Here is a 15,594-nt window from a genome sequence, read left to right as displayed (position 1 = left end):
TGTCATTAGAAACTTAAACATTTTGAGAGCCAGCCACTTTAAAAACGACCAGCCATTTATGCCATTATTTAAAATTTTAATGGTGCGTTTGTGTTTAACACATGCTAAAAAGAGACCAAGCTTCAAGGTTAGTTTTTCATATTTATTTCAGTTCTTTCGTAGATTACAGATTATGCAAAAACAATGGCAGAAGTATGATTATCCTTTAGAAAACGAAAAAAAAAAAAAATTGAAGGATGAGTTCAGCAATTTCACACGTAATTGGATTTCCAATGAAAGGGTCAAAGTTTTCTCACATGTAGGGGGATATGTCGCAGTCGTAGCAATACTTGTTTGCTTCTTTCCTGCTCATTTTACAAGTAAATTGTCTCATCTTCTCCGTACCGTGCTCCGAATATCTGCTGTCTAGGTTGTGTGACACAAGCTATAATTGGTTAACGGAAGTGCATTGTGCAGCACAGTCTAAATTTCACTGCTCCGAAAGCTACTGTGCTGTACGTGCTGCAATTCGTATTTATACTTTTGTAATACCAGTATATACAATGTTTATGTTGCCCCACGGCAAAGAGCTTTCCAGAACGCATTGTTTTCTTGCTGGATTTTGTTTCCTAAAATGCTGGAAGTTCTGTGCTGGTGTATAAAACGTTTACCAGTCAAAGAATTGAAAAGTTTTACAGCTTCGAAGGAAAATATACTGGCACTTAACAAGGAAAAATGTACTTTCTCTCAGGGTATAGTACATTTTCACCCAGAAAAAGTGTATTTTTAACAGGGGAAAATCTACGTGGTTTTTTCTTATTTATTTATTTATTTATTCCCCCCCCCCCCCCCCCCCCCCCCCAAATTGTCCGCATGTACACCCTGTCGTAAAGAATTTAAATCCAGAAGCTCATTGAAATAATGGTCCTGATGCATCTCCATAGTGCTTTGAGTCATGAAGCAAGTGATGTTCAGTGTGTGTGCACTGCATCCTGTCACTGCAGTTATAGTATTGAATAACATTACACAACTGCTCTGCACGTGTCGCCCACAACGTAGCTGATGTTAATCAGTTCCTGTCCTCAATGTAGATAATAAAGTTCGTGTTAAAGTACAGTCTGTCTGCAAAGGAATGTCCCATTTCAGTGGTATATTATAACAGTTTTTTATACAAATATTCAGTTCGACCTAAAATACAATTCTTCCCACACTTTGGGTAATAAGTCCAGAGCAATGGAAGCAACAACAGCCCCTTCAGTTCTGTGTCTCAACTCTGGCAGATCATTAGATAGTGGCACAAAGCAGACAAGATCTTTTGCAAAGCCCAAAGGAAAAAAATCACAGGGGTCGAGGCCAGCAGAACAGTGTCCTCGTCATATCAGTTATTAGCACCAGTCCAGCGGTCAAAGGCTTCGATGTTCGACTGTGCTCGTACAAAAACGTGCCGACGGATAGGGGCCCGATGTTGTTGCCGAGTAAAGTTTTTGGGGTCACCTTTTAACTGATGAAAGAGCCGTTCTGGTAACATATCCAGATAAGCTACCCCTGCTATGGTAGCTTCAGCAGAACAAAATAGTCTGAACACTTGACATTGGGACACACCACAGAAAAAGTTTAATTTTGGGATTTCACATGTTCTTCCATTGCGTAGTTCTGTACATCTTAATTGTCACATCGGATAGGTCATCTGCAATCACTTTGTACGGTCCACGGAATTGTGCAGCTAGCTTCTTAGAATGACACCTTCTTACAGTCTCATCAAACAAAAGAAGCATCCTAAATATTCTTCGATTCTCCAACTCTTCGTGTGAGCTTTACTGGTTTCCTTCATTTCTTTTATCCTTTCTCGTGCTACTGGATGTGCTGCTTGCAGCATTCTAGTTGGCTGATATGCATAACAGTTCATTCCTCTGTCTTTATGACTCCTGGAATGTGTACTTGTCTCCCATAAATTTATGCCAACAATGTATAGCCATTGCTACTGTGAAAATATAAGTAATTGGATAGATTAGTTTTCCACATCTTTCATTTTCTAACCTTCTATTTCTTGCAATCCCCATCCCACCTGTACCACATACAGTGCACTTAGCTTTCCGCATTTATTAGCTCGTGCACGATGTTACAGCAGTATTCTCTGTTCCTCCTATTACTGTATCTACCGTGTTTAAGCTCTCAGATTTTTGAATCTTGTCCACTGCAGTCTATAACGGTCAGTCTTTCCGTCTCCTCCTGTCCGGTAAGTCTTCCTCCGACCAGAGGTTCTGCGTGACTCCTCCAAACTCTACTCCTTTTCCTAAACCTTACCAGTCCTCCTCCTTCACCGCTCTCCCTTCCCCTTCGACCCTTCTGCTAGGAGAAGGATCCTTCACTGCTCTCCCTCCCCCTTCGACCCTTCTGTTAGGAGAAGGAGCAAGTGGCTCCAAAAGCTTGCAAACTGTAATACCTTTTTCATGTGTGTTCTCCTGCCACCACATGATGAATAAATTTTTTTTCTATCCAGTTACTTGTTTGTTTCAAAAACTGATTATTTTCGTTGAAACTTTGCTACTGTGAGGCATATTAAATACAGAAACAGTATACTGTTCCCATATATTCCAAGTACAGTGGTCCTCTCTAACGAAGTGTCATAAATATTCCACCAGTGTCCTACGAGTTCTCTAGAGCACCCCGTTTGTCAGTGAAATGCTGTTGTCACAGTTTTCTGGATCCTTAATAACTTATGTACCCTCTTCTCTGTGTGAACTTATTTCTTTGAGATTTGTAATAGTTCCTAATGTGTTCCTCTTTTCATGTCTTTCCACTAATTATAGTTTTCTATTTGGCCTAAGTTTCTGTGCATCCTCTGATGACTGCCTAACACTAGTTCGACCTTTTCCTCTGTGTCTAGTTCATTTTCTTCACACGTTCTTAATTTTCCCTAACCACTCTGTGTCTCGTTCTTTCGTGCCCTCTACATCGTCTGACCACATTCGGCTCAATGCATGTTATTGTTGCAATGTTGCCCAGCTCCCAGTAATTTTACACGTCATATGTCCACTTTTCTTGTAATTATTTGGTTTAGGAAGCCTAATATGTGCTGTAATAGATGTTACAACATACAGTCTTCGGTTACCTGACATCTTGTCACCTCGATAGCAGACGTGAAAATGCTGCAAGGCTCGAAGCAAACTCGGAGTTTTCTCTCTTACTCCAACTCTGTGCAGACAGTGCACACCACGGAGCGGGTACGAGTCGAGTCGACGCCCGTCCGTGGCAACAGGTGGCTCATGTACCAGTGACGTCGGAGAGTAACGCAGTCGGCACGCAAATTCCCTGACTCGAGACAGTTCCTAATGTCCCGTCAGAAGGCACCACTCTATGGACGACGTGTCTGCCAGCTTTCTCTCATTCATTTGTCATCGAGGCCACTAGAGTGTGCCATTCCACCATCCACAAAGTTAAGAGTACCGATCTTTTAACATCGGTTGTGATAGTTTTGTTTTTTGACAAATTAGTTTTGAAGGTAGAAATTCGGAGAAATTTTTTTCTCATCAGCATAACTGGAGTTTATAGTTTTTCAGTTGTAAATTGAGCGCAGATTTAATGTAGTGGCATTTGGAAAAATGGCTGGAATATTGCAATTGTAGCTGTTACTGAAGTCCTAATGTTTTTATTTATCACATTTAGAAATATTATCTCCGAGAACCTCGTGTGTATACGTTGTGGCGTTTCGAGGTGATCGAGTGTATCGGTTCTCGATACTGCATTTTTCTGTGCACTGTTGCATATAATACGTTCTGTACAGTGAGAACTAGCTCGTCACACAGTTCCTAGTTTGCAAAGTGTAACCAGTTTTAAACACCGTGCAAAATATTAATACTGGAAATTGACAGTTTAGGACAGCGTTTAAAATGAATATTTGTAAAAATAGTGATTGGTTGTGTGGCTGTGAATTTAAAAATGCATTATTTTGCTTCCCATGCCTGTATGATGTTGAACCCTTGTGGACAAAAGTGAGGGTTACAGATGTAAACCATCTGAGTACCAAAGAGTAAAAGCACGAATCTTCAGCTGCTCAAATACAAAATAGCTGAACAACCGAGTAGTGCATCGAGAAGGAAAATTGCCGAGAATGACGTGTCCGAAAGAACAGACGTCACACATTTGTATAACCGATCTGCCATGATGGGCACTGAAATCACAACCTTCAGTGCAGATGCACATTTACATTCAATCTCCAGCAGGAATCTAAATGTAGTGAGTGTGGACGACACGGGTGGGGGCTGTGGATAGGTACTAGGTGGGAGTGCAGGTCAGCTGAGATAGTCTGTGCATTTGTGATAAACAGTCTGTCCGGGTCACACAGTGGTTAATGCGACTACCTAGTAAGCGGGAGATCCCAGGTTTGAGTCCCAGTTGCGTGCACATTATCCCTCGTCACAACTTATTTTGCACAAAGTCCTGATACGACTGATATCTTAGTACCATCCCCGTATGTTTATTTCTCCTCCCTCCACTGTCAGTTTGCGTAGTAGAAGAAGTTGGGTGTAATAGGTCTGGGCTAAATATATTTCTGTGGTTCCTTCGAATTGGCCTTAAGGGATCATGATAAAACTGAATTGTTATCAAACCCTGACTAATTTTACTTCTGGATTGAATGCAGCATTGAAAGATAATTTGGGTAAGGCAACTGTTTTCAAAGGAACCTTCAAAACTATTCAAAGTGAACTTTTCCAAATTATGTTGGATGTATACCAAGAAGAAATTTCAAAGCAAATAAGGAATCATAATTTTTAGCTGTTATAGCAGATAAAACAAACAGATCAAACATATTTCAGATGGCTGTTGTATACTGTTACGTATTGAGACCCAGAGGTTCTAGAGTTTCCTATCTCCTTGTGAACACGGTGCACAGATGTTCGCTGCGATTTTGCTAGAAGAATTGAATAGGCAAAAAGACTCACCAAAAATTACTTGCACAGACCTGTGATGAGGCATCTGTTATGGCTGTTTCCTCGGGTGGGGTACAAACTGTTGTGTAAAAATTGTCCTAATGCAGAATGTGTACATTGCTATGCTGATGAAGTTAATCTTATAATGAGCAAAGCGGTATCAATCAATTGCAGTATGATTTATTTATTTATTTAGCGTTTTCAGAGAATATGTCCATTCTTTTCATAGAGTGCGCAGTGGACCACTATCCTCGGTGACTTAGTGAGAAAGCATTTCCCTCGATCTTGTCCAGTGGATTTTTCGATCTCAATTCGTAAACGCAGTTCATTACTCCAACAATGTATAAATCACATACTGGAAGGTGATTCTATAAGAAGTGAAACTACAATTTGCCAGGCTCTTCGCCATAAGAATGTTCGTTTCAATCATATCTTAAATTATCAGTGAGCACAGACATTTGCCTGCAGGGGAACAGCAACTGTTATAAATTAAAATTGTAGAGCCGGCACAAGTTGCATGTAATTTTTTATTTATTTTACATGTTTCATTTGTCCAATGCGAGCACTCTCAGAACTTATGTAGCGGGGGCCACACGGTACCCGTTTCAGTTATTGGTTGGAATTTTCTAGTTAAGTTATGCCATTTGTCAGAGTTCTGTTTTGTCAGTTACGGTACGGAGAATCAATGCGTGCTGGCCCATAAGATCATTTCGACATTTAAAATAAATGTTATCGAGATTTGAGAAGTAATTGGTATCACCAGTGGCATTGAATCTGTTGATTACTAATGAATCTACTGATTTATCAGTGAAGAGAATGAAGTTGGAATAGCCTGATGTGAGTAGAAAAGAAAGGCAAAGGTGCTGTGCAACGTGATTGATGTTATAGATCATTGTATTTTTTCACATCATCTTGTAGCTGCTTCATTGTTTTTTCGTGTTAAGTTCCCCTTGTATCTTTTTAAGATATCCTGAAGGTACCTTAAAGGAAATGTGTTCATTGTCATCATTTTTGGATAAGCTGAAACTATATTGTTAACTATCTTTTATCTACCTAGCACGAGAATGTAGATCATTATCTGGTGCAGTTAGTCTAGTTGAGTCTGACAACTAACAGCCCAGGGAAGATGTTCACTAAGTAGTCTAAACTGTTGAAGGTAATTCTCACAATTCCCTTGACATCGGTCGAACCGAAAGGCTGCTTCTCAACTTTGAAAATAATAAAATTATTCTTACATAACTCCGAGTGAGGAAAGGTTGACGGTCTCGGCGATGCTTTCCGCCGAAAGAGGTCTCGCGATGCAGATTACAGACTGCAATTGGTGTGTGACTGAAGAGTTTGTCAGTGAAAAATGGAATGGCAAAGTTTCAATACAAGTAAGACAAGTTCGTTAAATGATGAGTGTGTTTCAGTTCTACTAGGAATGTAGCTCATTCAATAGTTTTTCTAGATAGTTGATAAATCATAGCATGCTCTTTGCTACAGATATTTTTCTGTCAGATATATTTCTCACTTTTTTCAGGATCATAACTTGGATTTAAAAAATTGAATTTTCTGGCATTCATACACACGAATTGTCAGGATGTTTAAATCGTAACAAATGTCGGGAAGCGAGGCACCGATAAAAGAATTTTCTTCCTTGTAACCATCTCGTATAAAAATGTAACATTGAAACTTTGGTGCAACACCCAGCTTCAGATACCACTGGCTACCACTGATGTATCAGCATTTGCATTAAGATTTCTGGGTTTATACACAGTGTAAAAAAAATATTCCTCTAGTTCCAGCCACCATTTCAGTAATCTCGGCAACAGACCTTCGACACCAAAAGTCCGTGTCAGAGGCTCGTGATCTGTTACTATGGTAAAATCTTCCTAAATGTGTGGTCTGCACTGTTTTGTGGCCATACAATTGCTAAGCACTCTACCTTAGTTTCAGCCTTATCCAACAACCGTGGGGCACAGTTGACTGGCAAATCTGAATCTATCTCCCTTCGTGACAGAACTGCTCCGAACAGTTCTGCGCTGGTATCTGCAGCACCAGTGTTATGGTTTCTTGAAATCAGGGTAGCTCAGTATGGGAGGATTTACTAATCTCTCAGTTCCTCAAATGCTGCTTGTGGCAGAGATCCCAGTTCAGCGATTATACAATGGATTCACAGTATTAATATTCAGCCACCCCTAAATATCCTTTAAATCCTGTAATGGATTTCAGAACTGTTCTCCACCTCTTCACATTATGCTCACCTGGCTCCACATCTTTCTTTGTTATTTTGTGTCCTAAGAATATTACTGGGAGATGAAAATGCTTGCACAGGATAGAGTAGCATGGAGAGCTGCATCAAACCAGTCTCAGGACTGAAGACCACAACAACAACAACAAGAATATTACCTCTTTCTCAGAAATTCACACAATCTGGTGTAACTTTAACCTAGGTGCCCTTAAACCATCCAATATTTTCCTGCAACTTCTCATCACATTCCTTTACTGAACTACCTTAGCAAGTTACGTCATCCGAGTACATTGAAACACTTTGTCCCATGCAATCTTGCCAAAGCAACATTCACTAGTCTTTGAAATATACTTGATGCATTCTTTGCCCCATTGGCATCCTTTTGGACTCTTAGTGCTGATAATTTGCAGTGAATGCTGTGTTTTCCTCTATCTGCTGAATCTATTAAAATAGTGGAGAAATACTTGGCTTTCCCCAGTTTGTCCAGTATCTTACTTATGTTGGGGATGGGGAAAGTTTCCCCCACTGAGATTTCATTCTATATTTCCCTATCCCACAGGTGTCCGTGGGTACTTTTCAGGTTCTCTGAACAATTATATCCCCATTAACCATTTTCTCAATTTGCTCCTGTAATACCACCTTTTGTGCTTCCAGTATTCTGTAGGGATGTACCTTTCCTTTGTTGTTTTGGCAATATAGGGAATGCATGCCTTACCATTTATGTGAATGCCAAATTGTCACCTTTTAGATAAAATACCTCACCATATGCCATACAATTCATATCAGTCTTCTTTATCCAACTGACCATTCAGATCATTTCTCTAACTTGTGCAGTGAGATTTCCTTTTGTGCTCATGCCGTTAATTGCTCCCTGTGTGGCTCATGTTGGTGTCACTTTGTCTTATCAGTTCACCTAAAACTTTCACTGTACTCAGATTCCACTTGGCCTCACTTGTAATTAGTACACTGAAAATATATTTCCCTTGCTCTAATAGTACCATAAATTTGGCTGTATGCACACTTGGCATTTCCTCTTCTTTGGGAATAATCTTTTCTTTTTTTTTCATTACTGGGATTCAACCCTGTTTCTACACACGTTCTTATGTTTTTCTTTGCTATGAGCTACTTTCACATCACTTTCTGATGCCCCACTAGTTTGCCTTATAGGTAACTCATAACATGTCGTCTCACAACTTGCCTTTAATTTGCATTTTTAACTTTTCCTTCACCATTCTGTGATTTACACTTTTTCATCTTATGTCTGTCATGTGGAGCTTACCGTCGTATTCATAGATCCTTTTTGCCATCTACTTTTCCTGATTTGTGATTATTGATGGAAGCTGGATCCATCATTACACACCAGAGTCGAAATGGCAGACAAAACAGTTGACAAAAGGCTGGTAACAGTCCACTGAAGAATGCAAAGACCATTTTGTCAGATGGTGAGGTGATGGTCACTGTTTCTTGGGATTCCCAAGGATTACTTGGAAAAAGGCACAGCCGTAGCTGGACCTGTTTATGCTTCATTGTTGCATCATCTGAAACTTGTGTTGGTGGAGAAAAGACCCAAGTTTAACCACAAAAAAGGGTCCTTTCACCAGGATAGTGCACCATCCCACCCATCAGCGATAACAATGGTGAAAATGCATGAATTGGACTTTGAATTGGTTCCTCATCCACCCTATTCACCATACTTAGTCCCAAGTGACTTCACCTTGTTCCCTTACTTGACACTTTGGCTTGCTGGGAAGAAATTTTCATCAAATGAGGAAGTGATAGTTGCAATCAACAAGTATTTTGCAGTGGGATGAAAAAGTTGGTGGATCCCTGGACCAAGTTTATATCCTTCCAAGCAGAATATGTTGAGAAATAAGTTGAGTTATTTACGAAACAAACATTTTTCTCGCTTATTTTAAATGACTTATCAAACCGACTTCATATGTGCCCTGATATCTATTGATAACTGTAACTGACTTCCTAATTTGTAGCAATATTCCACTGCAATTTTGTTTCTTGCTTCAAAATCTGTGACTCTTAACATTTGGGCATTTTGTCACAGTAAGATGTGTATTCCTTGTGTAACACACTCTTAGTTTTCCATTTCACTTGTGGGCACAGCCCCTAATTTCTCATTGAATTGGGGTCTAGCCTTTCACATTTTTCACAAATGGTTATCTTTTTAAGTCTGCATTTGTGTGACCTGGTTTGTCACAGTGGTAACAATATTTCTGAGAGCCTTTTGCTTCTTCTGCCTTCACCGTCTACCCTCGTGTTCCTCTTTGACTTTCCACAGTCTCTAGCCATGTGACCCATCTGCACTCAGTGTCATCATCTTCCCTCTGTTACTTAGAGTTTAGACTTCCTTCACTCTCAGGAATAGATCCTTTTTCTTTCACGGAGAGTAGGGCACTTTCCTCTCACAACACCTCATCTGCTGTGGTGCCTAACCTAATTTAATCGGCGTGCCTTCGTACAGCTGCCCGAATCCTGTCACTCGCCAGGCCCTGCACGGAGCGATCCTGTCCCAGTGTCCGCACCAGTCTCGATGCACCTCACGGTTGTGCTGCCCGTGTCACTGGTGACGGCCTCTCTGAATGATTTTTAAACTTCATCTATCCGATTAACTGATGATGCAATTGCTTTCCCTGTGTGTTGTCTGGCCTGACAGGCCTACAAGCATAATAGCCTATGCTGCACTTATCTGTATAATTTTCTTCCCCGATTATATTCACTCGATTCTAGTTATAATTATCCCGGACAGTTAATTTTGCTGTAGCTTTTGCCATAATTTTAGACTTATATTGTGAAGTAGCAATGGTTTGTCATCTGATTGGACTACTTGAAATCCTGCATTCACATTGTCTGTGAAATCCCTAAGTTTGGAGCTCCAGTAAATGACTTATTTAGTAATACAAGAATATCCTTCGCACTGATGCCTTTAACATCTGAATTAGTAGCTGAAGCCAGCTTACATTGATACGGTGTTATACGTACAGTCTTAAAACTCTTATGTCATTGCTTCCCTGAAGTGTGCCGATGCTGTAGTTCTGCTGATTTCTTTTGCAGTTCCTTCAAGTATTTCTTCCTCTGATGGTCCCTCCTGCGACTTGCCTGGCCCGGACAAAACCACCGAGAAGTCAGTGTTGGGCTCTGGGGATGGCATCTGCTTCGTTTTACCTGTTCCACATTCCTCATCACCAATCTTCTTACCGTACACAGTGTGAAGGACCAATTCCGATAGTCTTTTGGAGGTGTGGCCCGTGTGGTGCAATCGGGCTGTCGATGGCAGTGTGGACTGAAGCCTACTGAGTTATTTGTAATGGAGGAGAGGAAGAAAGTCTTGAGGATGCTTAGAACAGGTGATTCTGGAGTGGAGAGGAGAAGTTGTTGGCTTTGTAGGAAGTGAATAAGGGTGCAAACACTAAAGAGGTCGTATGGATAAAAAAGAGAACATTCTTTGGAGAAGATTTTCTGAGTGAAAGAACGTGCTCTGAGGAAGTTCTTTATATCGTATGAACAAAATGTTCAGAGCATATTTTCTGATGAGGGAGTTCATTCTCACTATCTCGCCACCTGCTCGAATCTGTTCTCCGCGTTGTGTTGTCTGCACCGGGCACAGAACGTACTCTTTATCTTGCATTTCGTTCAGCTTGCTGAAATATGCAAACTATTCAGTGTACAAATATGGAACTGTAGCATCACTGTGTTTGGGAAGAGTTGCATAAAATTTCATTTTATTTTCACTTTTTTGTGCGGCAACAGATTATTAAGAAGATTACAGATGGTTTATGAAAATACATTTTCTGATAATCTTGACAAATTTTCGACATGCAGGGAACTTTTTTTTATTGATGTTAGGTGAACGCATTATGCGAATGAAATTTTAACAATACGTCACATTATCGTCTACTCCGGATTGTAAAACGAGTGTGTTCTGACACGTGGTAATCTCGATTAAATGGCACATAATATTCTGTTGGCACGTCAAGTACTTAAGTAGTCATCTTGTGGTTTTGTTATGAGAAACAGTTCACTAGGTTTGTAATAAACCTGTTTTTAATTTTTATGATTTGCCTACTTATTTCTAGCATAGCAAAATGGAACATCTGTGCTGTGCGAAAATATGATGAACATCTGAAAAGGTCAGTGACATATTTGTCTGGTTTGTACCTGGTCTTCCCATACACCACTCGGGAAAACTTGGGTCTCGTAAATAGCACAAAAAGGTTTTCATTTTTTCTTCATGATATTTGGGAAATAAGTTCACCACCCTAATAATGTTTTTACTGTTAAACCCATATAAACTTACACAGTTACTCTACTCAATATGTCTTCGGGTTACGTATATCTTTCTTTTTCCATCTGAGCAACATAGATTTATTAAATTTACTAAAAAAACTTGGTAAGACTTAATGTCTGCAGAATTTAATCAGCCTGATTTATGTTACAGAGCTCATATCAAAAAGGGGAGAATTTTCTCTGCTCGTGAGAAACTTCGCTGTGTTTATTCGTATGAAATCGGAGAATGTTCTTCATGTTGAGCAAGGTTACCCACTCATTTACTCAAGCTGAGAACACACTCAGGTGAAGTACATACTCACTTTGTTTTATTTGTGTGAACTTGAGAATGTTCTCCAAAATTCATAGAATTGAGTACTTTCTCCATGTTATTTATACAATCCAAGGATTGTGAAATTAAGAACAACAAATTCCAGTAGCTTTATATCTTTGCAAATCATTGCGGCCGCACCTCTCTACCCCCCCCCCCCCCCCACCCCCCACCCCCACACCATGCCATCAATTTCCCCAATTTCTCTCCTACGCCACCACTGTCCCTACCCATCCCACCATGCTGGCACCCCCCCCCCCCTCCCCCTCTCTGTGCACGGTCGCTCCTGCCACACCTCCTTTTTCACTTACCTAAAGATTTTTTTTCTCTGAGTAAATATGAATTTTCATGTACGTTATTAGAATTTTGTAACACTCTCTCTCTCTCTCTCTCTCTCTCTCTCTCTCTCTCTTTCTATTTCTATTTGTCTAGACAGTTCCAATTCTCTGTGATCACATGAACCAAAGGATGCCAATTTCTTTTGTCCTGCACTTTCTCCTGTAGGCTTTCCAGGTTGGAGCAGATTACTTCTGTGATGCGATTGATTCATTTCACCTTCTGACGTCCTCTTCTTCTAGTGCCTTTCCTCACCATTAGAGTTTTTTGCAGTGAAACATATCTTCTCATGATGTCTCCAAAGTAGGTCAGGTTTTGTTTTAGCATCAGACCTTCCAGGGAGTGCTCTGGTTTTATTTGCTCTAATGTTAACCTATTCATTCTCTTTGAAGTCCACGGGGCTCTAAGGAGTTTCCTCCAACATCACAACTCAAAGCAGTTTATTCTTCGCCATTCGTTCCACATTTGTAATGGTCCAGGTCTCACATCTGTATATAACAACTGGAAAGACTGTAGCCCTTACAATATGGATCTTTGTTGCTAAAATTATATCTCTACACCTTAAAACCTCGTCAAGGTCTTACTTTTTATGAAGCAGCGAGCATCTCTCGATATTGTGGAGACGCTTGCTGTTTGGTAAAAAGGCAGTGTCAAAACTTGATGAGGTTTTAAGAAGTGGAGATATACTTAATACTGTTGTACAAACATTCACAGTACAGAAGGATCTCAGTTTGTCACAGTAACAGCAGTGCTCCCGTTCCTGTCACAGGGAGCTGAGTGTCGAAGGGTGCCGAGGTGACCCCAGAGCCACAGACGGGCTGACCGAGCAGATGCCCAATCTCGTGATCCGCGGCACGGTCCACGCTGAGCTGCAGCCTTTCTACTTCGAGGCACTCGAGGATGTAGGGCCCGGCGAAGCAGACGAAGCGGTGGACGACCGTTCGGAGAGTGACGAAGACGGCGACAGTGATAGTAGCGTCGGCGGCAGTGACAGTGAGAGAGGTTGAGAGCACTATATCTGTATGTATAAAAATGATGTGAAATTTATAGGAAAGTACAATTCTCAGTACTTGTCAACATAAGCGGAAACTGTTTTGAAGGAATATAACAAATAATTTTAGAAATGTGTAGAAGAAACAGTAATGTTGTTTGAATACCTGCTGTAATAATCTGCAATAATGTTTGATTCTTGTTGTAACAACAATGGATTCACAATGAAACAAATTTTTTAAATGATAAAATGGCTACACAGATCAGGTAGCAATTCATAAATAGCACTGACAATGATTTTTGCAGTAAGTCGAATTTAAAAACTTCTTTGTTTTTATAAACCTGTGAAACAATAATAAATGAGGACTGCTACCTTGTTATTTTAAGTGTTAATTATATTTATCAGGATACTGCTAGATACCATTTTTAAATATTAAATTTCATTTGGAGGAACCACTTTGTGATTAAAATACACGACAGACTCTTTTACGAATGAACCACACATCACTAGTGTAATACTGTACAGCATTTATTATTTGTTACACAAACCAGTTTTTGGCTGATAAGTCACTGTCGGGTATGACGATAAGTAAGTGGTAAAGTGAAATTGGTTGGATCAAAGATTTTGAAGTAGTGCATCTAAAGAGAATTTCTGTTTCCAGAGGTGAAAAAAAATTAATGTTACAAGAAGGAACAAATAAAGGATTATTTCAGTGTAAATGTGGTGTAAGATTATTTAACTTAAATAAAATATGTGAAGCATTATCTGGTGAACTATAGACCATTAAAGTAAAATTTACTTTGTATAACCACAGCTGCGTAATATGAGTATTATATCTTGTCTGTTTGTAATTTAGGATGGATTAAAGACGAGATTATTTTCTTCAGCTGCATGTTTGGACTATGTCACTAAAGAGTAATGTTAAATTATTTTCTTCTACGTACAACCGTTGTAATTTGTGTAACGGCATCCCGTGCACGGAGAGCAGTTCCCCAGTGTCCCAGGCGGCAGACGCAGCTGAGAAGGGGTCACGTGTGCTCGGTGCACAGGGTCATCCTAACTTGTGGCAGTCAAATGTCAGATTTGCCACAGGTTATGGAAATCGGGGAAATTCCAAACACATCAGGGGAATCTGAACAAACAAAACACTGGAAAAATCTCGTTTTCGTCTCAGTAGATGAAATGGTTTGTTTGCTAAGGTGTCACGCATCGTCGATGGCCAGATGTGGCTGAGTATGTGTGTGCACTTCTTCCCCACTCCCCCCCTCCCCTTCCTACCACTCCCCTCAGCTCGCAGTCAGTGCTGCCACTACTTTTTGTCGCCAGCCTAGGAGCTCCCGACAGGAGGCGTGAGGAGTGGTTTGTTCGGATCTGATTCTCAGAGACTGTAGACGCAGTGGCCTTAGACAGTGGTCGTGTGTCGAAACAAGGCCCCGGGAGTAGGCAACATTCCATTAGAACTACTGACAGCCTTGGGAGAGCCAGACCTGACAAAACTCTACCATCTGGTGAGCAAGATGTATGAGACAGGCGAAATTCCCTCAGACTTCAAGAAGAATATAATAATTCCAATCCCAAAGAAAGCAGGTGTTGACAGATGTGAAAATTACCGAATTAATAAGTCACAGCTGCAAAATACTAACACCAATTATTTACAGACGAATGGAAAAACTGGTAGAAGCCGACCTCGTAAAAGATCAGTTTGGATATTGGAACACATGAGGCAATACTGACCCTATGGCTTATCTTAGAAGAAAGATTAAGAAAAGGCAAACCTACGTTTCTAGCATTTGTAGACTTAGAGAAAACTTTTAACAATGTTGACTGGAATACTCTCTTTTAAATTCTGAAGGTGGCAGGGGTAAAATACAGGGAGCGAAAGACTATTTACAATTTGTACAGAAACCAGATGGCAGTTATAAGAGTCGAGGGGCATGAAAGAGAAGCAGTGGTTGGGAAGGGAGTGAGACAGGATTGTAGCCTCTCCCCAATGTTATTCAATCTGTATATTGAGCAAGCAGTAAAGGAAACAAAAGAAATGTTCAGAGTAGGTATTAAAATCCATGGAGAAGAAATAAAAACTTTGAGGTTCCCTGATGACATTGTAATTCTGTCAGAGACAGCAAAGGACTTGGAAGAGCAGTTGAACGGAATGGACAGTGTCTTGAAAGGAGGGTATAAGATGAACATCAACAAAAGCAAAACGAGGATAATGGAATATAGTCGAATTAAGTCGGGTGATGCTGAGGGAATTAGATTAGAAAACGAGACGCTTAAAGTAGTAAATGAGTTTTGCTATTTGGGGAGCAGAATAACTAATGATAGTCGAAGTAGAGAGGATATAAAATGTAGACTGACAATGGCAATGTAAGCGTTTCTGAAGCAGAGTAATTTGTTAGCATCGAGTATAGATTTAAGTGTCAGGAAGTCGTTTCTGAAAGTATTCGTATGGATTGTAGCCATGTATGGAAGTGAAACGTGGACGATAAGTAGTTTAGACAAAAAGAGAATAGAA

General features: G+C 40.2%; 1 protein-coding gene across 4 annotated transcripts in view; it reads left to right on the top strand.

Moving 5' to 3' along the window:
* LOC126428206 (uncharacterized) overlaps positions 1 to 13,824 on the top strand; it is a 119,891-nt gene extending 106,067 nt beyond the window's left edge. The window contains exons 8-9 of one of the 4 annotated variants that reach the window (XM_050090121.1): positions 11,594 to 11,727; positions 12,858 to 12,991. In XM_050090121.1, the coding sequence (XP_049946078.1) occupies positions 11,594 to 11,684 (91 nt within the window). In that variant the 3' untranslated portion in view covers positions 11,685 to 11,727; positions 12,858 to 12,991. Of the gene's footprint in view, positions 1 to 11,593; positions 11,728 to 12,857 lie in introns of all 4 variants that reach the window. The other 3 variants (XM_050090122.1, XM_050090119.1, XM_050090120.1) reach the window with 3 other exon arrangements.
* The last annotated feature ends 1,770 nt before the right edge of the window (positions 13,825 to 15,594 follow it).

The sequence above is a fragment of the Schistocerca serialis genome, chromosome 12 (genome assembly GCF_023864345.2).
Source record: "Schistocerca serialis cubense isolate TAMUIC-IGC-003099 chromosome 12, iqSchSeri2.2, whole genome shotgun sequence".
NCBI lineage: Eukaryota > Metazoa > Arthropoda > Insecta > Orthoptera > Acrididae > Schistocerca > Schistocerca serialis.
Note: the sequence above shows the minus strand (reverse complement) of the source record. Positions and strands in the feature narration are given on the sequence as shown.